The 27,524-nt window shown below is 39.7% G+C and overlaps 1 protein-coding gene across 2 annotated transcripts in view; it reads left to right on the top strand.

The window, feature by feature from the left end:
* LOC119428713 (double-stranded RNA-specific editase 1-like) overlaps nucleotides 1–14,045 on the top strand; it is a 29,381-nt gene extending 15,336 nt beyond the window's left edge. For both annotated transcript variants that reach the window (XM_037696386.1, XM_037696387.1), the window contains exons 5-11: nucleotides 2,181–2,295; nucleotides 3,081–3,249; nucleotides 4,148–4,302; nucleotides 4,407–4,575; nucleotides 7,369–7,550; nucleotides 10,705–10,883; nucleotides 13,798–14,045. In XM_037696386.1, coding sequence (XP_037552314.1) covers nucleotides 2,181–2,295; nucleotides 3,081–3,249; nucleotides 4,148–4,302; nucleotides 4,407–4,575; nucleotides 7,369–7,550; nucleotides 10,705–10,883; nucleotides 13,798–13,974 — 1,146 coding nt within the window. In that variant the 3' untranslated portion in view covers nucleotides 13,975–14,045. The remainder of the gene's footprint in view (nucleotides 1–2,180; nucleotides 2,296–3,080; nucleotides 3,250–4,147; nucleotides 4,303–4,406; nucleotides 4,576–7,368; nucleotides 7,551–10,704; nucleotides 10,884–13,797) is intronic.
* Nucleotides 14,046–27,524: the final 13,479 nt, after the last annotated feature.

Consider the following 27,524-nt stretch of genomic DNA (forward strand, 5'->3'; position numbering starts at 1 on the left):
CACATTAGTCTAACAGTGTTAGCGACAGCAGTGCATGATAAAAGTTAGTGCTTTAGCGTTAGCTTCTGCTAATTTTTTGTTAGCGGTTTAGCGTGAGCAAAACTAACTTCTTGGTTAGCTTTGCGTATCATTGCCCACCTCTAATCTAACTTACAACCCATGGACGTTCTCTTTTCCAACATTTTACCTCCAGTGTATAAACTTGACGCCTTGTATCCTGTTTTATATATTTTAATTGCATGTTAGCATAGTTACTTTAGTATTTTGGGGTTGTTTTCTTTTTTTTGTCAATTAAGCCATGTTTAGAAATAGTGCCATGTTTACGAGGATATTTTTTAGATATAACAAAAAAACATTATTTTGGAAAAACTGCTTTTCTATGTGGACGAGACCTGAGACAACTTTCCATCACTCTAACGTCATTAGAAAATCATCTCCTGGTCAATATGATTGATGAGGCTAAAAGTGTTTACAAGATAGTGGTAAAAAAAAATACTGCTGGACAAAAATATATTGAAATATTCCTCTGATTTCAAAATCCTACCTTAAGAAATTAATACATTCCAGGTAAAAATAAAAATAAAAAAAAATTCCTACACCTATTTAAAATCTCTGTAAAGGGTCAACCTTCAATATTTAAAATTTTCAGGTTTATTTGCCATTATTCCTATAACATTCTGTTAATTCCCATTTCTCCACATGAGAAGTCTCCATCCCTCCCTCTCATTCTTTTAGTCTTTGGAGAAGTTTCCAATTTAGAAAACTTAGAATTTCACATTATAATACATTACATAGAAAATGTTCAGTGTTCATATTTATTGGGACAAATTAAGGGTCCACTTTAAAATGCTTTTCCTCTACAAATGTCACTTCTGTGACCGGCTGATTAAAGGTGACTTCAGTTGAGACAAGTTTAACACACTGGTCTCCTATTTACACATAAAATAATCCCTTCCTGTTAATATACCCTTGCACACTGATAGAAAAGCTGCTATCTTAATTACCATCGCCCCGAGTGTGTTTCAAACGCAGGTATTCATTAAACCTGCCTTAGCATGTCACTGTCTGACTCGCAGAGCAGTGAAGCAGACGATCCGAATGCCTGTCATTCACACCAGGAAAGAATTCCTAATTGAAAATCGATGAACGCGAGTGGAATTTTTAACAGCTTTTCGTTTATTTTTAGAATTATCTTTTGGTGATTAATAATATTGCTGCTCAGCCACTTTTCTACTTTTGTCACAATTTTCACCTGCTACAGTTGTGTGTGTATATATATATATATATATATATATATATATATATATATATATATATAACAACTAAGAATTAAAGCCCTGTAACGATTGCGGCTATACCCTTATCCAAGGACTGAAGAGACCAGGTACCAAGACTCAAATTGTATTTACAGTGTTTATTTACAAAGTGATAATTCAGCAAATGTATTGGGGAGGGAGCTGGAAGCTATATAGCAAGACGATGGGTTACTGGTCAGTTGTGAGGAGAGCTGACCCAATGATTCCAGGGCGAAGGAGGTGAACATCTGAACAATGGTTCCAAGCAGGAGGTGAGTGGTAGGAAGGCGTGGAGGCAGCTGAGGAGGCATAGGAGAATCCAGGGGACAGGAGGACCTCGGGGATTATACACTGGACGCACAGAGAAATAAAAAGTCTGTTAATATTCAGTTTAACTCTCAAGTAAAATGCTAGAGCCGAACTACCATTGGCAGGTAATGCTCCAGCGCTGACTGGATGTCCTCTGCAGCCTTTTATGCTCCTCCTGTTCATCAAGCCGATGATCCGTTGTGGGTGCAGGGAGCTGGCAGAGCAGAACTCCCACAAGACTAAGCATTCCTTGGAAGGAATGCATATCATCTGCTGCCTTTTCATGCCAGAGATTTAACTAAAATTATCTGGTGCTGTGATGTGACCGTTGTTTTGGTCAAACCCTTTCCTAAACCTCGGGCACAGTCTCGTGCAGTATTGTGAGATTCAGCTTAGTGAAGTTTGTCACTCGCTTTAAATTTTGAGCTGTCTAAACATTCCATAGTTTCATATAATTGTATTTTTTATGTAGTTGTTTTGTAATTTAAATCTTCTAATTCATATGACAAAAATAAGACCTCACAGATCTTCTAGCGGTTTGTCTTATATTTGACATTCTTCCTCCATTTTGCTTAGGTCTTGGCGGACGCCGTTTCTCGTTTGGTCATTGACAAGTTTAGCAAACTGACGGACAAATTCACATCTCCACACGCTCGGCGGAAAGTCTTGGCTGGAGTCGTCATGACAACAGGTATTTGTTTGTCTTGAAATTTCGTCCTGTTGCCTCCGAGATCCGACTACAGATAAGCGATAGAAGATGGAGATATGGCATCTTTCTTTTCATGTGCACAGGTTGCTAAACAGTATTGTGCACATTATTTTGTTCGTTACGTCACGTTTGCCTGCGTCCACACGCTCCACCTTGGCAGCTACACCAACATCACCATGTAATGAAGCCACAATACAATTATAATATTGAAAATGATTGACGTAACTTTCAGGGGATTCCCGAAGGCTCAGAGCCCCGTGGTTTGGTCCCACCCACTCTACATCAGCATTGTGATTGGTTCATTTTCCTGTTCGTTATTAAACAAACTCATCCTCTGACTTAGCTCAGCCTTCGGTCCTGACGGAGAAGTCCTAATCTATGGCAAAGCTCCTTCGAACGTTTCTGCCTGGAGACAAAAAAATTAAAATAATCTAATTGAACAATTGTGGTTTCATTAATTAAAAAGAGTTTCTTGCTCAACTTCAACATAGTTTACAGCAAATAAGAGAAAATAGCAACAATAAAAACGGCACTGAAAATTTGTTGTATAAAAAATAAAAATTTAAATGTAGCATTTCATGTGCTGAGTTCGTAGGCCTTTTCTGAAGGTGTTTAAGGCCCTAAGGGTTCTCCACTGCCGGCTAGTCTCCAACAGACGCAGTGAGACGCTGGACTTGAACAGTGGATAACATTCTAAGAACTTTGCTGTGTCTAAGCATCTTTAGATGGTAAATGACCATCTAATTCCCGTCCTCTCCCTCCTGCAGGTTCTGATGTGAAGGAGGCTCAGGTCATCTGTGTATCCACAGGGACGAAGTGTATCAACGGCGAATACATAAGCGATCAAGGTTTGGCTCTGAACGACTGCCATGCTGAGATTGTAGCCCGGCGCTCCCTCATCAGGTTCCTGTACTCCCAGCTGGAGCACTTCCTCAGGTGATGGCTGCTGTGTGTGAAACTTTAAACTGCTGAACATGTCACTTATTTCATACACCTGCCAGGAAAATGCCTACGTCAGAATAGGCCTGTCACGATAACAAATTTTGCTGGGCAATTGATTGTTTCAAAAATTATTGCGATAAACGATAATATTGTTTGAAATTTGACAATGATTATTCATGTCAAATTTAAGAAGAAATGTTTTATTTTCGTGTGTGTGTAATACCTTTTTTGACCACCGGATGGCAGTATAAGACCATTTGAACAGAAGGATGAATAGCAAGGGAGCGAGTAGCGTGTCTCTTTAAGAAAAATGGAAGGGAGGCCCCTTGACATGACATGGGCTGTCTCTCGTTCCTGTTTTTCGGTTCTCAAAATGGCGGACGCTCTATGTGGTTTGAGTTCTTTAGCATAGCATTTGTCACACAAAGCTTTTAATAAACTATCAGTAAACAAGTTATCAGCTTCTTTTTGCAGAGAAAAACAACTTTTTACACAAAGGCACGGGTTTCAACTGTGAATTTTGGAGCTTTGAAAAGACAGAGGTTTTTTTCCCCGAGGTCGGCCTGTTAGCTTAGCTCGTAGCTTAGCTTCTCAGCTTAGCTGATTTTAACGATCCAAAACACGATTTTGGATCGTTAAAACAGATTTTAAAGAGAAAGGGAGGGGTCAGTGACGAGCACCGGGGTTGAGTCTCTTGTAATCTGGTGACTTCAGTAGACAGAGACACGAAGAAATGATAAAGCCGATAAATGAAAATGAGGTTGATAATTTTCATTTATCATGCGATTAATTGATTTATCGTTTATCGCGACAGGCCTACCTCAGAACTACTTTAACAGAGATTTCACGAACGTCGTCTAGTGGCTAACCTTCCAACTGTTTACTTCTTTAGTAACAATGAAGGCGAACACCAGAAATCCATCTTTGCCAAGTGTGACAGCAAAGATGGATACAGATTGAAGGAAAATGTCCAGTTCCATCTATACATCAGCACGTCCCCCTGTGGAGATGCCCGCATCTTCTCACCTCATGAAGCTGGTGTGGAAGGTGAGTAAATTACTGGATTAAGGAAACCAGTTTTTCTTTTTGTTTCCATTAGATCTGGTATTTGCTGTTCCATTCTCACGTCGTCTTGTCTTCAAATCCAAAAGATCAAGGGGACAGACACCCGAACAGAAAAGCCAGAGGACAGCTGAGGACTAAAATCGAGTCCGGTGAAGGGACCATACCCGTGCGCTCCAATTACACTATTCAGACGTGGGACGGGGTTCTTCAGGGCGAAAGGCTGCTCACCATGTCGTGTAGTGACAAGATTGCCAGGTCTGTGTTCAGTCACTCAACCTTTATTTATACAGGTTAGTCTCATTAAGTCACGAGGACTCTTTTACAAGAGAGACCAGTTTTAAACAAAAAACACAGATGAGGTACAAACAACAGCAGACAGTCATATAAAGAAAATTTAAATAAAAACGAAAAAAAAAACCAGCTACATTATAAAGCAGTGTAAAATACTATACATTATAGTATATTATTCTATAATACTATACATTATAAGATGGTGTAAAATACTAAAAACAGGAGCGTGTCTGCAGTGGTTTTTACCATTAACTTAGAAGTTGTTTAAAATCCTTTCGAGAGGTCAAGGTCGAGAGCTTCAGATCTTTTTTAAGGATATTCCAGGAAACGGGAGCGGAGTAGGAGAAGGCCCTTTTACCTAGTTCAGTCCTCACTGAGGGAACGCTGCAGGTAATAATGTCCTGAGAGCGCACGCTGTAGCTGCACTGATAACGTGACATATAGGAGGAGATGTATGAAGGCAGCAGACAAAGAAGTGATTTAAAGAAGAAAATGTACCAGTGGGAGAGTCTGTGTGAAGTTAATGATGTCCAGTTAACCAGTGAATACTGGGTGCAGTAGTGGGTACGATAGTTACAGCTAGTTATGAATCTTAGCATAATGTGATAGACAGCATCCAGCATCTGCAGAGTGCTTACAGTAGCATTCATGTAAATGTCACTGTAGTCGATGGAGTGGAGGAATGTAGCAGTTACACGGCATTTCCTAGCGTTTAGAGTTAAACAGGATCCATTTCTAAAAAAAAAAAGAAATTCGGTTTTACTTCCAATTTCTTTAACAAGTTTTCAACATGAGGTTTAAAAGAGGGATGCGGATCGACCAAGATACCAAAGTATTTATAAGAATCGACAAACTCAATAGGGACACCATTTGAAAATAAAATAGAAGCAAGGACTGCTGGTACTGACTTCCTGTTTGAAAACACCCCTTTGGTTTTATTTGTATTTAGCACCAGTTTGAGATGGAATAAATCTGACTGGATGATGTTGAATGCAGACTGTAAAAGCTGGAAAGCCTTAGCAGCTGTTCTAGCTCGACAATAAACTACTGTGTCACTGGTATAGAAATGTAAGGATACATCACGATTGATCTGACTTGCATTACTTATGTAGATTGTGAAGAAGGTGGGTCCCAAGACTGAACCTTGTGGTACACCATTGTTAACAGTTAAGTAACAGGAGGAAGTACCGTTATGTTGTACACATTGTCTCCGATCTGAGAGATAATTAGAGAACCAACTTTGACAACTTTGTACATTTAGAAATGATAATGAATTACTCAGTAGATCTTAACGACTTCACCATCAAAATATTCTACATTTCAAGTAACTATGACTCTTTGGTCTGCAGAGGAATTCATGGTCAACTCAGTGACTTCCAGTTGATAAAACACCCCTCCACCACCGTGCTTGACAGTTGGCATGAGGTGTTTATGCTAATATGCTGCGTTTGTTGCTGTGCATCATGGGTAATCAAACCTATTTTGGTCTCATCTCTGTAAAGGACATTGTTCCACAAGTTCATTCAGATGAAAATTTCCAAGCCCAAAGCTACGAACTCTCTACACAAGTTTCAGTCTTTACAGGTTTTGAAAAGATTCATTCAACCTTTATTTATACAGGTTAAACCCATTGAGTCTCGGGGACTCCTTTACAAAAGAGACCTGAACCAAGATTTGGCGTACACACTGATGGTCTGGTTTCAGCTGATTTTTGGATGTCGAATGAAAAACGACCGCACTAACTGCATCTGTCTGTCATAGACCGCATGATTGGTCAAACTCAAAACAACCGGACGCAGCCAAGTCTTGCAAGGGTGACCATTTTAAGGATAAACAAGCGGTACGTCGATGTTCCCCGTTGCTGAGGGATTTAAATAGTGAATGTTTGGTTTTTGAGATAATTTTTCTGGATTGGGATAGAACAGGGAAGGCAAATGAACCTTAATGTTTTTGGTGCAAGATATACAAGTGAGTGTTACATTGTGTATAATAAGAGACGTAGGTGTTCTCTGTTTTTTGCTTATCCGAGGCAGCATAGAGTGACGGATCCTGGTGAGTGGAGGGAGCAGTTTTATTCGTGACCAGGCTCAATGGCAGAGCCAGAAAGTGGCCAATGGTGGCCTTGGCCCCCATAGATTAATCTTCGGCCACTCCAAGGGCCACCTGAATCATTTAAAGAAACTATACATCAATATTAAAACTAGAAAGCATAGATTCCTCAAATGATGGGTGTGATCAGTTCACGTATACAGTAGCTATATGGCGTGGCCATATTGGATTTTGACATGGCAACCCAGGTTTCAATAGTGACATTTCTTATATCTGCTGTAGATACAGCCACACCAAAGTGGAAGTCAGCCTGTTGCTTATTTTTCAAGTTGTCTTGCTCTTAAGACGGGCATTATGTACAGTATTTGGTGTAATTCTAGTACATGTCAGCTTTTAAATAATAAACTCTGCAGACCTCCTGAAGTTATTGAAAGGACTCTTTAGCGGACCAGTAGGGGCCCTGATGATCATGTGCGCATGTAGAGACTGAATTATCTCAGTGTCTTTCAGCAATCTATCTACTTGTGCCTCTGCTGTTAACTGCACTTTTCAGAAGTCATCAGATCACAGGAGCTCTGATTAGGCTTCTTGATTAGTCACCAGGAGGTTCCTCACAGCTTTCGGCTCCTTTTAGACAAATTCAGTTTGTAAATTCGGGAGATTTCTGTGCTGATTTTGTTGATTCATTCCTTTTATTTTCTCAAACAGGTGGAATGTGGTTGGCGTCCAAGGCTCTTTGATGAGCTACTTCACTGAGCCCATTTACTTCTCCAGCATCATCCTAGGCAGCTTGTACCATGCCGACCACCTCTCCAGAGCCATGTACCAAAGGATCACAGAGATCGAGGCTCTGCCTCAGTCCTTCAGCCTTAACAGACCACTGCTCAGCGGTAAGCAGCATGCTTTTTTTTTAATGACAACTACCTGTAATCTGCTGTTTTCCACTGGTAATAAAACAAGTACCGTATTTTTCCCTATAAATCACAGTTTTTTGCATAATTTGCATGCCCTGCGACTTATACACTGAAGCAACTTATTTATGTTTATTTCCCATATTTATAAACCAGTTTTTGGCTGCGATATGACCATTTTCATTCATTCTGACTGAAAATATTGAACACTAGCATTTTCAGCCACTAGATGGCATTTGAGTAGTATTGCATGCCGTTGTGTCATGTAATAGATAAAAGTGGCTATTAATAACACGTTTGGCTTGCCATAGTCTGCCACCTTTGTCCAGCTCACCTGGAGCAACCATCAAATCAGTTTCATTTCACTGCGCCACCCCGGCGTAATTCAGCTAATTTAACCAATAAAGTGCATTTATTAAGGAAAAGTTCAACTGAGACACACATTTACTATAAAGTCAAGCAAACAAATAATAGTTTTAGGTGCTTATCTTGTTAAATTTTGAAGAAATGGGCATCGTTACTCATTCCTGAGCACCTCCCTCTGCATGGTCCCGGAGCATCGAGGCGGCAAATTCTTTTGAAATGCAGCTGATTTGACCGTTAAAGTCCTTTTTATTAAGGAGAAATTAGACTGAGATGCACCTTTACTATAATTTCGAGCAAACAAACCAATTGTTTTTAAATGTTAATCTTGTTAAATTCTTGTTAAAGTCCTCCCGTGCACACTCCCACGGCAGCCAATCGATTTTTGACACAACACCGGTCCACATTTCCAGGTTTTCAGTGGTGACGCGTAATAGATGTGACATGTACTGCGAAGCAATTTATTTGTTTTTTTCCACTTTATTAGACATATTTGGACTGATGCGACATATACAGCGGTGCGACGTGTACGGCGGAAAATACGGTAGTCTTAAAACACTAACTCTGCGTGCAAGAATTTGCAGATTTTATTTACAATGAAACGTGAAATGCTTAAGCTAGGAAATTATATATTTATTTGAAAAGGTAATGTAATTTTGAATTATTTGACAGAACACACCTTCCAACGGTACAGGTCCATGTTTCCCACCGTGAAGCATCTCATCTTTTAACATCTCAGACTGAGGAGACAGATTGAGCTTTTTGAGGGGAATATTGTCCCGTGATGGTGGATTCTAGTTGTTCAACAGTCTTTGCTGGATTTTTTTTTGTATCAAGTGTTTTCTATTACCGTACTTTCCGCCGTACACGTCGCACCACTGTATAAGTAGCATCAGTTCAAATATGTCTAATAAAGTGGAAAAAACATATATAAGTCGCTTCACTCTATAAGTCACATCTATCATGCATCACCGCTGACAACCCGGAAACGTGGGCCGGTGTTGTGCCAAAAATCGATTGGCTGCCAAATGGCGGCCGCGGGAGAGTGCATGGTAGGACTTTAACAAGAATTTAACAAGGTTAACACTTAAAAACAACTATTTGTTTGCTCGAAATTATATTGAAGGTGTCAACTTTTCCTTAATAAATGGACTTTGACGGTCCAATCTGCTGCATTTCAAAAATCGATTCGCGGATGCGGGAGCGCGCAGAGGGACGACTCGCTGTGCATTTCTTCGCACTTTAACAAGATAACCGCCTAAAAACAATTATTTGTTTGCTCAACATTATTCATTCATTCATTCAACCTTTATTTATACAGGTTAGTCTCATTGAGCCTCGAGGACTCCTTTACAAGAGAGACCTGTTTTTTAACAAAAAACACAGATGAGGTACAGACAACAATGGACAATTATATAAAAAGCATATACAATGAAAAGTAAATAGAAGAACTTATATAAAAACGAAACAAAGACAGCTACATTATAAAGCGATGTAAAATACCAAAAACAGGGAACATGTCTGCATTGGACCCCGCCATGAACCCAGCAGATGTCCAAAGTCACCTAGAGGTCAAACTCGAGAGCCCCAGATCTCCTTGCAAGGTGTTCCAGGAAACGGGAGTGGAGTAGGAGGTGTGTCTCAGTGGAACTTTTCTTTAATAAATTAGCTTTAATGGTCAAATCAGCTGCATTTCGCCTGGGCGGCGCAGCCAAATGAAGCTGATTTGATGTTTGCTCCAGGAGTTCCGGAGCGAGACGAAGGTGGTTGGTATGGCAAGCAAAGTGTCTCATTAATAGTCACTTTTACCTATTAATGAGACACTTGGCTTGTCATGTTACTCAAGGGCCCTCTAGTGGCTGAAAATGGTAGTGTTCAATATTTTCCATGTCAGAATGAATGAAAGCAAATCTTTTTCTTGCATATTTCTGCAAGATGATGTCAGATGTGATGCTGTGTACATTACAGGAGCGTAGCTTCATTAAAGAAGAGTCCAGGTGCTGAAATGACCTGCCTGAAATCCAGACTTCTACCGTATTTTTCACCGTATAAGTCGTACCTCTTTACATAAATTTGCATGCCTTGCGACTTATACGGCGAAGCAACTTATTTATGTTTTCCCCCCATATTTATAAACCAATGTTTGACTTGATATCTGACGCATGCCTTTTGCACAAATGCACCCCCATACCATCAGCGAGGCAGGCTTTTGACCCACTTGCTGTTAAATGATTTTTGGTCCAAAGAAGATAAATTATGGAAAGTTTGCCCATCTTTACCTCTGAAAGATTCAGCACCTCTTAAATGATCTTTTACACCCATTCCTTTTACGGGCCTTATACAAATAAACTTAATTAACTTCAAAATGTTCCTCCAGCTGTACCTGTTTGTGCCACTGTACATCTTTTGTTGCCCCTGTCCCAACTATTTTGAGATGTGTTGTCAAGGTTACCAGTTTTTTCAATAAAAAAAAACAAACTATTTCATACTTTATGTGATCTTTACCATGTTCCACTGTGAAGGAAATTTTGTTTTATGAGATTTCCCAAACATTGTGTTCTGCTTTTATTCACACATTTTACACAACACCCCAACTTTGTCAGAGTTGGAGTTGTAAGCATTTTAGAAGAACATGTTTTTTGGGGGGGTTAGATTTTAGGGAACATTTATGCTAATGGCCTCTGAAATATGTCAAGAAAAAAACATCTTATTGAAAACATTAGCAATAAGAAAAAATCCTAACTACGAAATGGACGTTGGTGTTCTACAGGAATAAGTAACACGGAGGCCCGTCAACCAGGAAAAGCACCGAACTTCAGCGTGAACTGGACGGTTGGAGACTCTGGTTTAGAGGTGATTAATGCCACTACGGGCAAAGATGACCTGGGTCGACACTCTAGACTCTGCAAACACGCGCTTTATAGCCGCTGGACGCGCCTGCACTGCAAGGTAACGTGCTGCTAACGCATTGTTCTGACCCGTGAGGTAACATAACAAATCTAATCATGATATTCGACACTTAACATTTAGCGGAGCATTTATTTATTGAACATATTCCAAAATCGAGAGGAAAACTTCAACTAATATTAAAGGTCTAGCATTTTTAGCAGTAGCATAGCAGCTGCTGAACAAAGTTCATCTTATGATGAGAGTGTAATTATAGCCAGTGATGGCTCCTGAGCAAAAATATTAGTGGGGTGCACAATATCTTCTTGAAATTTTACACATTGCGTTACATTTTTTGTGAAAAAGCAATGATGTTCCTCTTTAGTATTTAATTTACTGATAGTTTTTTGTGTGCGTCTACAAAGTTTTTGCCTTTTTTCTCCCTCCCGTGGGTTCAGGTTGCTTCGTGAAAAGCAGTCCGGGCTAATGAATCAATGGGCTTTGTCAGTTTTTCCTGCTACAAAATACAGATGCCAAAAAGGGGGCTGAAAATGATGTAACAACTTGGATTATGTTTAATGTCAAATTTATTCATGATATTTACTCTCTCTAACACAATGACATCCTAAGCATTTCATTGTTAACCTTGTGTTAACCTTGCATATGACAAATAAACAACTTGAACAGCACTCAAACAGTGCAAATCTGTAAAATTTCACAAATCTAAACTGAACGGCTCGCGTGATGTCATAATGTTGTACTGGCTGCAGGCATCCTTGTCATGCAAAAACGGTGCCTTTTATATCGGTGAGTTATTTTGATGGAATGGCCGATGTTTGATATTTAACTTTATAACTAATATAAACCGATACCATGCCGATAATATTGTGCATCCCTAGTTTTCTGTTCTGGTCCCATCTGTCTGCTCCAAACGGATTTAAAAATAGAATATCTCCACTGTGTGACTCGGCAGGTTTCACTGCAGCTGTTCCTGGGTTTGATCTCGCGTCAGGTCTAGGTAGAGGTTGTATCAATGCACTAAAAACCAGCCAAATGTGTCCACAGGGCAGAAAATCAGATGTCCCAACTGAAATGGACCTCCCTTTTCAGATCACTGGTTGCAAGTTCAGATCCGCTTGACGAATGCAGATCGTTACGCGATACTGCTCCATAACAGTAAATAAGTAAAAACTTGAGGATGAAGCACTGAAAATCATTTCAAATTCCATTTAATATTGTCAAAATAGTTTAAAAATACACAGAACAAAAGTATGCACAACAATCTCAATGAATAAGTAATTTACACTATTTTTTAAGGGGGACTACTTTGTGGGGTGGATGAATTTTTTAGGTGGGGCTCTACCCGACCTGCCCCTATGGACCGGCCACCACTGGTTATAGCTATTTTTAAATGGTTATTTATGCTTGGAAAAAAACATTTATGGTAAAATTGACAGTCAGTCACTGGTTAACTGGACATCATTAACTTCACGCAGACTCTCTCACTGGTACATTTTCATCTTTAAATCACTTCTTGGTCTGTTGCCTTCATACATCTCCTCCTACATGTCTCTGCGTGAGTGCAGCTACAGCGTGCGCTCTCAGGACATCATTACCTGCAGTGTTCCCTCAGTGCGGACTGAACTAGGCAAAAGGGCCTTCTCCTACTCCGCTCCCGTTTCCTGGAATATCTTACAAAAAGATTTGAAGCTCTCAACCTTGACCTCACTAAGTGGCTTCAGACATCTTTTAAATTCCTGGGAAAAACTAATGCAGACATGTTCCTGTTTTTAGTTTTCTACACCGCCTTATAATCTAACAGTTTTTTTGCTACATTTTTTTATACCAGTTTCTTTCACTTGTTCTTCTCAATTTGTACACATCCTTTTATGATTGTCTGTTGTTGTCTTTGTTGTCATCATTCTTCGTTAAAAGCAGGTCTCTCTTGTAAACGAGTCCCCGAGGCTCAATGGGATTAACCTGTCTAAATAAAGGTTGAGTTGCCTGTAAGCACAGTTCACTGTGCCATCCACAAGTGCGGGTTCAAGCTCTATCATGCAAGATGTGAACACCATTCAGATATGCTGCTATCTTCTCTGGACCAAATCTACAACGGGCTGAGACAAAGTGAAAAACTACAAAGTCCATGCTCAATAATCCAGGTATACAATCCAACATTTTTCAGTCAGGTCATCTGGACAGTTTCCTTTTTAGTGCTGAAACGTTTCGCCTTCGATCCGGAAGGCTTCATCAGTCAAGGAAACGCACAACAAAACTGATTCTTTCCCCAACAGCTTACTCCAAAGTGGAACAAACCAGTTATGTTGGTGCTAAGATGGTCTCTTTGTCACGCCCCCTCCTCCATTGCTGGCCCTCTTCCTTGTTGACGGTCGTGTCAAACTGGTTGAAAACAACAAAGTCCATGCTCAATAATCCAGGTATACAATCCAACATTTTTCAGTCAGGTCATCTGGACAGTTTCTTTTTTTTGTGCTGAAACGTGCTGACTGATGAAGCCTTCCGGATCGAAGGCGAAACGTTTCAGCACAAAAAAAGAAACTGTCCAGATGACCCGACTGAAAAATGTTGGAAAGTGGAAAACTGTTCTGTGGTCAGACAAATCCAAATTTATTTATTTTTTTAAACCATAGACCCTACATCCTCTGTACTAAAAAAAACAGAGGGACCGTGCAGCCTTATTAGCGTACACTCCAAAACCATGCCTCTCTGATGGTATCGGGGTGCATTAGTGCCTATAGCATGGAGAGCTCACACATCTGGAAATACAACATCAGTGCGGGAAAATTATACACACGTTTTATAATTGTTACTTGCATCCAGATGTTTTTCAGGAAAGGCTTTGCATGTGTAATTGTTTTTCCAACACATTTTCCATCCTCACCTGTTTTTGTTCAAGCAGGTCGTGTTACACGCAAACATTGTTCTCTTAGCGAGTTCTCCTGTCTGTGACCTGCAGCTGTCCTCCACCTTGCGGATCCGAACGGCGCAGCCCAGCAGCTACCACGAGGCCAAGCAGGCAGCGGTGGAGTACCATTCTGCCAAGCAGACCCTCTTCAAAGCCTTCCACAAAGTGGGCCTCGGTGCCTGGGTGAAGAAGCCCATAGAGCAGGACCAGTTTTCACTCAACACCTGAGTGTCCTGGTGATTTCGGTAATCTGCTGGTTCTCCTTTCAGTGGAAGGATTTTTTTTTTTCTTTTGTCTTATGCTGGTGAAGATTCTCAGTCATCCAGGACATGATAAATTAAAAAAACGTTCAATACAATTCTTTTGTCATGCATTTCATGGAAGATGGAAGCAACAAACCTGTGGATTGCACCTTATTTTGTACATTATCGTCCTACTTCCTCTAAGCCACCATTAAAATTAGGCCTGTCACGATAACAAATTTTGCTGCGCGATTAATTATCTCAGAAATTATTGCGATAAACGATGATATTAATTGGAATTTGACAATAATTAGCAATTGTCAAATTCAAGACAAAATGTTGGTTAATTTTTTAGTGTTGTAACTTTTTTGACCACCGGATGGCAGTATAAGACTGTTTGAACCTAAGGATGGATAGTGAGAGAGCGAGCAGCGTGACTCTTTAAGAAAAAGGGAGGGAGGCCCCTTGACGTGACATGGGTTGTTTCTCGTTCCTGTTTTTCGGTTCTCAAAATGGCGGACGCTCGGTGTGGTTTTAGATCTTTAGCGTAGCATTTTTTACACAAAGCTTTTAATAAAAAAAAATCAGTAAACAAGTTCTCAGCTTCTTTTTGCAGAGAAAAACAAGTTTTTACGCAAAGGCACAGGTTTCAACCGTGAATTATGGAGCTTTGACAAGACGGAGGGTGTTTTTTTCCCCCCCGAGGTCGGCCTGTTAGCTTAGCTCGTAGCTTAGCTTCTCAGCTTAGATGCGTTTAATGATCCAAAAATGTGCTTTTGGACGTTTAAAACGGATTTTAAAGAGAAAGGGAGGCGTCGGTGAAGAGCACCGGAGTTGAGCCGTTTGTCATCCAGTGTCTTCAGTAAACAGAAAGAGACACGAAGAAACAATAAAGCCGATAAATGAAAACGAGGTTGATAATTTTCATTCATCATGCAATTAATTGAGTTGTTTATTGCGACAGGCCTAGTTAAAACCATAATTTTTCCTGTGTAGTTAAACCAAATGGCTGTTTTCTCTACAGATTTGTCGTCATGCCCAGTTGTAATGGTCATTGTGGTTACTGAGCAACTCATCCTGCAGTTTAGAACAACTTCGTTGCCTAATTAAAAACTTGACTTAGGGGTTTCACAAGCGTACAAACTGTACACTGGGGAGGGGGGAGAGAGTCAAGGGTTTGCATTTCAAATTGAATTATTTTTCTATATTTATAACCCGCTCTGTATAAGTGACATGTTGCTATTCTCCCACGTGGCAAATGGTTACGCACTGTTTGAGTCCGTCCCAGTCCCAAAGTGCCGACAGGTGGTCAGGATCACAGAGATCCCCTCTGCAGTCGGAGCAGACTCTCTGCAAATGAACCATGCATGGCCACACTGATCCCACTCTGGCTAACGGACCACCCGCACCGCGCCCCCGAACTCCCCAGGACTTTTGAAATCTAGACCAAACTCCGGCTCCAAGAGCGAGAGAGAGCGCCTTATCTGTGTAAGAATTTTGAGAAGTGTGCAAATGTCATCGTTAGTTAAGTGAAACAACTACCGCGCATGCGTTTGGAAAAATCTTAGCCACGGCCATGTTGCTTTCATCAATGAGTTTTTCTTATTAGCCAATAACAAGGTTTTATGTCACGGCTCCCAAATTTGGCCAACAGTCATTAAAAATACCACAAAGAAGTACAACAAAGCTCAGTCAGGTCTTCTGATGGCTTCTTTTTTTTTTGTTAAGATGTTTTGTCCTTCATCCAAAGGACTTCATCAGTCTGAAGAGCCACAACAAAATTTGTTCCACCAACAGCAACCGTCTTTTCCATCAAACAACCATCTTATCACCAGCTAACTGGTTGTTCCACTATGTGGGTTTATTGCTTGTGGGACTCGGTTTGTTGTGGCTCCACGGACTGATGAAGTCCTTTGGATGAAGGAAGAAACGTCTCAACAACAAACAAACAAACAAACAAAAAAAAAAGACCGTCCAGATGCCCTGACTGAACTTTGTTGGATTTTCTACCTGAATTATTGAGCATGAACTTTGTTGTTCATAAAGAAGTACGTTTTCGAAAGCGCACGTTGTCCAATTCGAAAACGGACGTGACAAGAATGGCCGTTGACTTTTCAACGTTCATATAAATCATTGTCGCAAAACAACGCGTTGTTTAAGCTAGCAGCCATTTAAAATTGAAAATTTGCTTACGCAAATGGTCAAGTCAAGTCACATTTATTCATACAGCACATTTAAAACAGTAACTGTTATCAAAGCGCTTACCACAAAAGATCACAGCATCAAATATCAATAACAAGATATTACAGTTGAGTTCCCAATTGAGTTAAAGCAAAGATCGAACAAAAACCGTGAAACACCCAAATGCTAAAGACGCTACTACAGCAATCAAAAATAAACGTAGTATAAAGTAGTAAAAATAACAGCTTTGTTGTCGTATTATCGTCTCATTTCGCGGAAGAAAATCAAATAATGAACACGTCACCCTGCAACTAATGCCATACTCGTCACCTTCACGCTCTTGCCTTGTCAATGTAGTGGAACGACCATCTTACTTAAGGTTCAAGGTTCTTTATTGTCATTTGCATCACATGTGGTACATGAGGTGGAATGAATTTGTGCACTCGAGCTCCCAGTTACATCCAAAAACAGCAAAAATACAAAGTATTAAAAGAAATGGCGTATAAGGATCTAAGATATACGCTGAACGAACGCTAAATGATCTACGATGTATGGCAAACACTAATAATGTAAAATAATAATGTTATATTAAACAGCAGCCCGAACATGAGTCTGTAGTGAGTAGATGGGTATGAATGAATGAATACAGCAGCATGAGATAATTAGTACAATTAGTACAACTTTAGTGCAATATCCATGTATTCACATGGGTTTTATGTCTCAGCTTTACTTGTAATTAAATAAGTTTAGTGAAAAATCAACATTTTGGAGGAGGGTATGTTTTATACACTTGTGAAAACTGACTCACCCCTTAGCTCAGTCAGGTTCAGCCTTTTGCTTTGTTCCTCTATACTTTGTCTAATTTAGCAAAAGAAAATCTTGTAAATTGTCCTAAGTTTGCATGATAAGACTTTGCTTATGGCCACACAACTGAACCCCAAAATAACGGGCAAATAATGGCAATCTCTCATGTTATTGGTTAAATGACACAACTGTTTAAAAAATTCCCCAAAAATAGTAAATAAGAGCATAAAACAAAAAGGTTTAACTCGTACTTTTTTCTGTTTATGATTAGTGTTTGTATCTGTTACAAATATCGTGAATATCTGCTTGTGGGAAGTATTTTTAAACTGCGTTTGATTTTTGGAAATTGTTTCAAGACCCTTAACTTGGTGTTTTGTGGCCCGTATGGGTTTCCTGACCCCAACTTTGGGAGCCATTCCTGCAGATGGATTATTTGCTTGAAAGTATTTCTTGTGTGATTTGAAGTTTTGAGTTGATCGGTCTCAGCTACTAAAACACCAAATTTTAGCTCAAGAAACAAAGAGGAATATGGGGTAGTTCTGGAAACGGTACGAAAACCCGCGAAGAAATGACTTGTGAGGTACTGGTTGGAATTGCCCATGATGTTTAAAAAAAGTGAGCTCTGTGCTTCTTTTTTCATGTTTATGTGAAAGAAAATAAAACTACAGCTTGGACACATTAAAGTATTAATGGGGTTCTGAAAAAAACATACCAGTAGTCTTAAATCCAAAACAAAACGTTGGTCAGTTGTATTTCTACAAGGTACAAAATCTTAAATGTCCACTACTTACTATTTTACAAAGCTTTGTTTTAGACATCAAATATGTTCAAATGTTAATTTTATTTCAATTTTCCAGAACCTGTTCAGACAAAACAACTGGAGCTGATCTAATCGAACTGTGTTTGCTACTAGTGGTGCCCCGATGGAAGGTCTCATGAGGGGGAAAAATAGACACATTTATTCAAGTTTTTTTATTTATTTAATTTTATTTTTGTGTTGTCAATAAATAGGATTGTTCACGACAAAGCCTAAAAGTCATCCTAATTGTAAGAAGTGTTTGAAACGCTTTCGTAACCTCCCAGTAACAGTACAGCCCTCTAGTGTTCCTTGGTGGGAAAGTCATTGAAATTCATTATAAATGCATCAAAGTTCATGCTCAGTAATTGAGGTAAAGAATCCAACAAAGTTAAATCAGATCATCTTGACAGTTTCTTTTTTTTTTTTTTTTGGGATTCTTCGTCCTTCATCCAAAGGACTTCATCAGTCCGAGGAGCCACAAGCAAGCTGAGTCCCACAAGCAGCACAACCACATAGTAGGCCAACCTTTGGATGAAGGTTGAAATGTCTCAGCAAATGAAGAAACCGTCCAGATGATTATTATAAATGCATTTTGACACAATATTTATTGTATAAAATAATGCAGTCATGGTTTGTTTGTTTTCGGTCTCTGTACTTTTGATTTTTACATTGCTCCACTAGGTGAAGTCCAACCACCGACCCATCTTGTTTGACAAAAAAATGGTGCCTCATTTTCAGTCAAACTCGAGGATCTTTTACAAACTCGCAACTGGAATAAAAGTGAAAAGTCCTTTTTGGCATTCTGAGGGTCAAAAAACGCCATATTTGTTCATTTTATTTATGTATTTGTTTAATTATTGTTTTTGTTTTTCAAAAAATGCCATAAAATAAGCATTTCATGCCCTTTAGATGAATAACTGAGACATTTGCATGCACAGGAACAGGAAGTGATGTCAAAAGGAAACTCCTGTACGTGAACAGAACATTGCTACAATGGCTGCCAATATAGACAGTAGAGAAGAATCTGATGTTCCTATAGATTATATGAGTCTATCTGAGCGACGAAGAAGAGTCAGTTCAAATATTATTGTTTCAATAATAAAAGACATGGGAGTTCCCCTTTGATGTCACTTCCTGTTTCACTGTCCGCACCAAGCTAAAAAAATGGTGACAAAATTGTCTATTATGACAAATTCCTGAAATATTACAACTAGGGATGCACAATATTGGATTTTTGGCCAATACCCGATATGTTAAAACTTATTCGAACGATAACCGATACCGATATTTTATATACGTTCCTTTGTCAGAACATAGCCCTCTTATTTAGGCTTATTTGCTACAAAAATTGTGCAACAGCTGTAAGAGCTGGTGACTTATATTCAGTAACAGCCATATACGCATAACACTTTAACTTATATTCAATGAAAAGTGCTAAATGTTATTTATTAGCATTAGTCACCTGCGATGCTGTCTCACTTGTGGAGGCTTGTTCCAGGTTCCTAGCTGCAGTGTGGGATCCTCTGCACTCGTGCATGAAGGACAGCCTTTTTAAGTTCAAAGTTTTTGTCTCTCCATTGTGCCGAATCATGCTAACGCGGCTAACACGACGTCCAAACGTCTGTGGTAAAACTCACCCATGTGCTATCGACTATTAGCTTCTTAATGACGTCGGAAATGACGGCTTGTAACTCGGGTAAGGTTGCGTCGGAAAAATATCTGACTGGTGACGATGTAGCGAGGCTCAACGTAGATCATAAATCTTCGGAATCTGACATCCTCAACGGAAAAAAAACAACTTCCACACCGCCGACATTTTGAATTTTTCTCTCCACCGTGAGATCAGGTAGGCGCGCGTGACGTCATCACGTTGTGCTGCCGCTGCAGGCATCCTCGTCACTGGGTTGTCGTACAAAAACAGCATCTTTGATATCTGAGTTATTTTAATGGAATGGCACGATATCCGATATTTAACTTTAACGCTAATATCGATCGATACCGATACCATGCTGATAATATCGTGCATCCCTAATTACGACGTTTTCTTCCACTTTTTGTATTCGTAGGATATGCTTGTCAGTGGCACTTTAAGGAGCTAAAATGTAACTAAAAACATTTAAATCTGATATATATTTCTGGCTGAGATGACTAAAAACGGACTCGTTTTTTGTGGACAAATATTAAAAAATCGTATTTCTACATAGTTAAATAAGGTGGTTGAATCTTCTTTTAAGGAACACTAATTGTCATCAACTTAAAAGGCCTTCAGAGGCTTAAAAATCCACATTATATTTATATTTAAGAACTGTAATCCATCTTTACAAACATTTTCAACTTTACATTTATGTATGAGAATATCATTAGTGGTAACAGGTCTTACATGTCCTGGTTCAGCAGTTATAGGTTTTATTATTAGCATGGTTTTATTTTTATTTGTACTTTTAAATGTCTATCTACTCAAAGTTGTTATGCCATTGGATTCAAACTCATACTCTACATTTGTTACTTTAATTTTGAATATTTTATGTATTCTTTCATTTATATTTTCTGTAATGAAATCTGTATGTCAGCCTTGGACTGTGTGTTTTCTGTGAGCTGGATCTGCTTGTACGGTTTATTTAAATTTTAAATGTACAGTATGAGCTTTTATTTGTACGTTTTTGGACTAGTCGCACTATTTAAAAGGATCAATTGGAAATTGTAACCAATGAGGTTCTACCTTTTGCTGTGGTTTCAAACACTTCCTGCTCCGTCCCCCATGTGGGAACGCATCACTGTGAGGCCTAAAGCGCGAGCTCACGATGCACAGCATGTAAATACAGAAATGTAGAAATTGGGTCAAGCGAATACTCAAGAGTTTAAATAAATATTATCGGTCTTTTATTGTATACTGTTCCTTCTATGGTAAATTTCTTTAAAACATAATGTGTGTTAAATTTTCACCATAATGGTAACCATTGTTAGGGGGTATGCGAGAAGCAGGAGGACCCAACTGTTGAGTCGATATACAGGTGGCAGAGGGTATATGTAAAAAAGAAAAAACAAAAGTCCTCCATCGTTGAGGGATTTGAATAGTAAATATTTTGTAGTTTTCTAGATAAGTTTTTTTTTCTGGACTGGATTTGAGCAGGGAATGCAAGTAAACCTTAATCAGAAGCAGAATAAACTTTATTGGCATTGCACCGAGATACGAGAATATGTACGTACAGTCGTCCGAAAGATGGGCGGAGTGCACGAAGCTGCTACTATAGAAAGCGCGGCCCTCTTATTCTTATTCAGAATAATATTTTGCTTAGATGAGAAAAGGAAAGAAAACATGAGGAGAGACAGTATATATAAAAAAAAAAAAGATCTCTCACACCGTGTCCTAGACAGGACACGATTTGAGGCATTCAAAAAACCTACCACAGCAAAGCAACATAAACAGATGTTATACATGTACATATAGGCCGGTGAAAACATTGAATTTTTAAGGGAAAGTCGTAGCATAGTCCAGAGCCCCCTCTCAGCCATTGTCCAGATAAGAGGTGACATTCATCTTAAGCTCAGTTGAGGTTCTGTCACATGTCCACGACCTTGGGGAAGGGAGAGGTGAGGAAACGGTCAAAACATCTTTGTTGTTTTCAAAACATTCCAGGAGGAGTTGAGATAAGTCCGGCGTCAAGGCCACAATTTAGGTCAGGCAGAACTCGTGAATTGCTGTTTCTGCCTTTTTTAAAGTCTCTCTAGTATATATTCCTCTGAAGGAAACTCCAAAACAGCCCAATTGATCCTTTACGCCAAAAGTCGAGCTCACAGCTTCTCCAAGATTATTCCCACCATTCATGATTGCTGTCGGGGAGTTCACAGTCCTGATAACAGCTGCTCCAGCTCCCTGCAGCAGCTCTCCAAATTCAGTCTGAGAACTGTCGAGCTTCGACACATCCACACGAATTTGTAGACAATCCAAGATTTCACCAACTTAAACTGTAGAATCTAGTTGTCATCATGAATTAAATTTTTTTTCCGTTGAGGTAAGAGGGTCTTCCTAACCCTGATTCCTGTCAGGAGAAGTTGATCGATTTTGTTGAGAGACCAGCTGATCCTTCCAATTGAGAGGTATGCAGAAAAAAAGAGGCTTCTTAAGGGTTCACAGGATGAAAGAATGCAAGCAGGAAAGCGGGGGAGGTATGGAGCGCCGGGAAAACACGTCTGTCTTCACCGGAGTACAGAGGGGAAAAAAATGTTTTTAATGTTTTTGGTGCAAGATGTTCAAGTGGGTAGAAAGTACACTGTGTATAAGAACAGAGACAGGGAGATAACTGTGGATCACACCAAATCATTGGAATTTGCTCAAATGCATAATGACAAGTTACAAGGATTCTGAGACAATGTCCTTTGGACAGATGAGACAAAATTGGAGCTTTTTGTCCACAAGTCCCATTAACTCCATGTTAAGAACGCTGCCTAGAGCGAAACACGAAAGAGGTTTGGTTCTGTTCCGGAGCTGCTTTGCTCTATCTCACACGGGGTGTCTTGGATCTGGGCAAGGTACAATGAAATCTCAAAGACTATAGAGGCATGCTGGAGCGAAACATGTTGCCCAGAGTCCGTGGCTTTCAATAACTTTTTATTTTCATTTATGTTACCATTGTGGATTATTTTTTCTTTACATAAAGGGTACCAAAAATGTGTCCGCATCTGAAAATGGAAGCAAAATACCCGTTTTAGAAAATATCCAGAGTAGTGTAGACGAGGCACCAAACGGGTTTGCAAGTTTAACAAAAGCAGGTTTGTATATTTTTCACAACTTTTCATAGTTTTCCTTTGAAAATACATGTTGGGTGTTAACATGTAATGTAGAAATGGGGATATTGGGCAAAATGTGTCAGATGCTGCAGCATTTTTGTCTTGTTGACACGATGCCTGACAGCTGCTGTTATCTAAAGCTGTCCTGACCACCATCTCCATAGGAGCTTTTAGAGGCCTATTACTTTGTGCCATATCAGCCACCAGCACCTGTGCAACATGAGAGAGAGCCTGATAATCTGCCTGTGGATTACCTGCCCTGTCTGCTTCACCACGGAACAGCCAGACCCCCTGCAAAACACACACAGTTCTGCAATGCCTTTTTTTATTACCTCTATACCGCACCTTTTTATGCAAGAGCAAAGTCTAGAAGCTTATTTCCCGACCAGAGAATTTGAGGCAATGAAGTTAGATTAAAAAAACAAAATGGGACAGTGGTTTCCAAATGAAAACTAAGTTTATACCTCACTATCTTCAACAATCTGCAGATTAAGTCTACAGCAGTAACAAGAATGATTTTTTTTATTGTACTTGGATCATAATTTTTAAGTTATTCTGAATAATTTTTAATGAAATCAGGATAATACCACAGGTATACTCCGATGTGCTTCAAAATAAAGCACATCTTTTGTGTCTTGTGTCAAAAACAAAAAGATCTATTATCACCTTAGCCTTGTAGCACAACGTTTCCAGGAGGCCAGGTCGGGCACAGATCTGTCCATGAATATCTGTCCTCAACACTTTCCACGATGACGCAAACGGCTCGTGTTTTACATCAGGGTTCGCGTCTGTTGCATGGTGTCAAGTGGTTCACATCATGTTTACGATGTTTTTCCGATTGTTTGAGAATGGCCGTTGCTATGTTGGAAACCAACATTCAGGGATCGCCACAGTGATTCACCCTCCTCCATCTCACTCTGTTCGCTTTGATGAACTTACATTATAGTTTGGGCTAAAGTGTTTTACATCAGATGCCCTTCCTGACACAAATGATAAATGGACTGTACTTGTATAGCGCCTTTCTATCTTATCAAGACACTCAAAGCACTTTGCACTACAACCTGTGTCCTCATTTACCCATTCATACAGCACTCTACTAGATCTCTACAAAGCTAATTGAACAAATCATTCTAAAGAGACTAATCAGAGCTTTTATCACATTCATACACCGATGAAACACATCGGAGGCAATGAGGGGTTTAGTGTCTTGCTTAGGGACACTTCGGCATGTGACTGCTAGTGGATTCGAACTCCCAATTCTTGCATTGGAGGACGACTGCTCTAACCACTCAGCCACAGCCGCCCACCTCAGCACAACCCTTACCATTTACCCGGGCTTGGGACCGGCACAAGAGACGCAACAGCTTGTGCTCCCTAGTGGCTTTGTATTGAACACTTTTTGAATCCCTAGTGGCTGGTTCCTCCAAGAAAAATTAATATAGATGCCAAATTCTAAAAAGAACTTCAGATTGCTAGAAATGGGAAGGGTTGAATACTTTTCCTCGGTGACTTTCTAGAGATGTTTTGTCAAAAAGTACCTAAATGGTCATATAGCGTAGAGTATAGAAAATGGGGAAAAGTCTTCATCCTGGCTAGGCATAACATCTGTGTTTAAAGTATTGGCATTGTTGTTTTGGAGTCAACTGTCTGCCTGTTAGCAAATAAAACAATTTTCAGTCAGGTCATCTGGACAGTAACTTTTTCTTTTTTTTTCTGTGCTGAAACGTTTCACCTTCCATCCAGAAGGCTTCATCAGTCCAGGAAACACACAACACAAAACTGATTCTTCCCCCAACAGCTTACTCCAAAGTGGAACAAACCAGTTACATTTGTGCTAAGATGGTCTTTTTGGCACGACCGCTCCTCCGATGACAGCCCTCTTCCTCGTTGACATTCATGTCAAACTGGTTCAAAACCAACAAAGTCCATGCTCAAAAATACAGGTAAATAATCCAACAATTTTCAGTCAGGTCATCTGGACAGTTTCTTTTTTACATGCTGAAACGTTCCACTTTCCATCCAGAAGGCTTCATCAGTCTAGGAAACACACAACATGAAACTGATTCTTCCGCCAACGGCTTACTCTAACGTGGAACAAACCAGTTATGTTGATGCTAAGATGTTATCTTTGGCACGCCCCCTACTCCAGTGCCGGCCCTCTTCCTCGTCAACATTCATGTCAAACTGGTTCAAAACCAACAAAGTCCATGCTCAATAATCCAGGTATACAATCCAACAATTTTCAGTCAGGTCATTGGACAGTTTCTGACTTTATTTATTTTTATTTTTTTGCTGATAAGAAAATTGTTGGATTGTATACCTGGATTATTGAGCATGGACTTTGTTGGTTTTGAACCAGTTTGACATGAATGTTGACGAGGAAGAGGGCTGGCACTGGAGTAGGGGGCGTGCCAAAGAGAACATCTTAGCACCAACATAACTGGTTTGTTCCACGTTAGAGTAAGCTGTTGGGGGAAGAATCAGTTTCATGTTGTGTGTTTCCTAGACTGATGAAGCCTTCTGGATGGAAAGTGGAACGTTTCAGTATGTTTAAAAAAAAAAAAAGAAACTGTCCAGATGACCTGACTGAAAATTGTTGGATTGTTTACCAGTATTTTTGAGCATGGACTTTGTTGGTTGCTGTTAGCAAATACTTTATGAATCAGTAGACATGTTTCAATAAAACTGTCACAAGTAAATATCTATATGTTTACATCTGAACAACTCGATTCATGATGGTCACCAGAGCTAATCAAACTTGGCCCACACAAAAATGGGTATAACCAGTGCTTAGTTTGTAAACTGATCGATGCCGGAATGCACAGAGCATCAAATCCCCTAAGGCAGCCATGCCACAGTGGTTCAAAACAAAGTGGTTTAGTTTTGTTCGTTGCTCCTCGGAGTGAAGAAGTCCTTCAGATGAAGGACAAAATGTCTCGGCAACTAAAGAAACCATCCAGATGACCTGACTGAACATTGTTGGATTTATGCCTGGATTACTGAGCATGAACTTTGGTGTTTTGAACCATGGCTGCCTTAGAGGAGTTGACGGTGGAGAGGTCGGGCCCTGGAGGCCATCTTATCACCAGCAAACTGTTTTTTTTTTTCCACTTTTGGAGTGAGCTATGTGGGATTTAGTTTGGTTTGGTGGGCTCCTCAGACTGAAGAAATCCTTCGGTTGAAAGACGAAACATTCCAACAAAAAAAGAAACTGTCCAGAGGACCTGACTTAACTTTGTTAGATTTTTTTTACCTGGATTATTGAGCATGAACTTTGATAAATAGAGAAATCCAACCCCATAATTTTTTTTGGGGGGTGGATATCTGTAAAATTAACTCAATTACTGCAATTTTTGTGTTTTCTAAGGTTAGCGGTGGTGGCCATCTTAAGCTGAACTGACTCCAAAAGGGATTCAGCTGTAGATGTACAGTCAGTGATTTTTTTCTCTCAAAACTTCTATAAAGTGGTGGTTCATGAGATATTTTGCTAACAGACATTATTGACACCAATAGTTAATGTCAGAATTTCAAACAAAGTTTTTGTACGAGGAGCACAGAGCATGTGTTGGAACGAGTCACCAAATTCGAATGTAATATCTGTAAAACTGACTGAATTTTAGTCTATTTTATGTAATCTAACGTCCGTTAGCTGTGGTGGCCATCTTGAATTGAGCTGACTCCCATTTGTCAAAGGTAGTCATTGCAATGTCATGAACACCATTCTAAATTGACAAAACAAACTTTTTTTCTCACATCGATGGTTAATGGGTCCTTAAATCAATAATTTGTAAATGGCTACCACCTAGCACATGTTTGATTAGCTATAAAAACAGCCGAAGTGGCTGAAAATTTTCATTCATTCATTCAACCTTCATTTATACAGGTTAGTCTCATTGAGCCAACCATTATGACCCCCATCACGGAGTGAAAAAGGGGAATTGGAAGTACCCCCTTTTCACCTTTCCATACGTCCATCTGTCCATTCGTTGGCCCATCAGCCCATCTGTTGGTTCGACCATCCATGAATGTTGAGTGCGATAGCTTGGAAAAATAAGTGAGGTACCCTCTTCCATTTTTGTGTGTGGATCTATCTAAGAAAGTTTCCTTTCAAAAACTGGGTTGCCACTTCAAAACCCAAGATGGCCACTGTCATATGCCTTTAAATGATTGGGGTAGCCAGTGAGGTGACCGAAGATTGACCTATGGTTGCCAAGGCCACCAATGGCCACCTCCTGGCTCCACCATTGCAAATGTTAGTGGGTAAAATTACTTCCTCTGCTCACCAGGATCCATCACTCTTCGCTGGCTCAGACAAGAAAACAAAAAACACCTCAGTTCTTATACACTGTGTAACTCTTACGCACTTGAATATCTTGCATGAAAAACATTATAGTTTATTTGCATTCCCTGTTTAATTCCAGTCCAGAAGAACACTCATCTCCTGAACTACAAGCATTCACTTTTCAAATCCTTTAGCGACAGGGGACATCATTGTACCGCCTGTTCTTGTTTGATTTCATAGTTTACAAGTACCTTTAATTTTATAAAGTAGCTCAAACTAACCCGAGCACCGTCATGCCAAAACTCAAGTACACATTATTCTACATTATATACAAATAAATAAAATTGTGAAAGATCTTAACAGTAGAGACGGGAAACAAGACTGCTTTTTACATCCAGTGCTTATGAGTTGAAGAGCTGAAGAGGCTTGGTGGTCTAGACAGCGTCAAGGTGATGTAATCAGCTGCCATAAATCATTAAATCATACTGCACAGGTCAATGGGACCCTTGACTCAGTCAAGGTCTGGATTTCCATTTTAATTTTCTGCTCAGAGGAGTTGATGTATGCCGAGACACAGTGAGTAGCCCGGCTCTACGCTTTCATCTAACCATTAATAAATGACAATGACCTTTCCTATCTGAATCTACGCAAGAGGCTCTTAGTCGAGTAGACTCATTGAGGG

The sequence above is a fragment of the Nematolebias whitei genome, chromosome 23 (assembly GCF_014905685.2).
Source record: "Nematolebias whitei isolate Nwh7 chromosome 23, NemWhi1, whole genome shotgun sequence".
Taxonomy (NCBI): domain Eukaryota; kingdom Metazoa; phylum Chordata; class Actinopteri; order Cyprinodontiformes; family Rivulidae; genus Nematolebias; species Nematolebias whitei.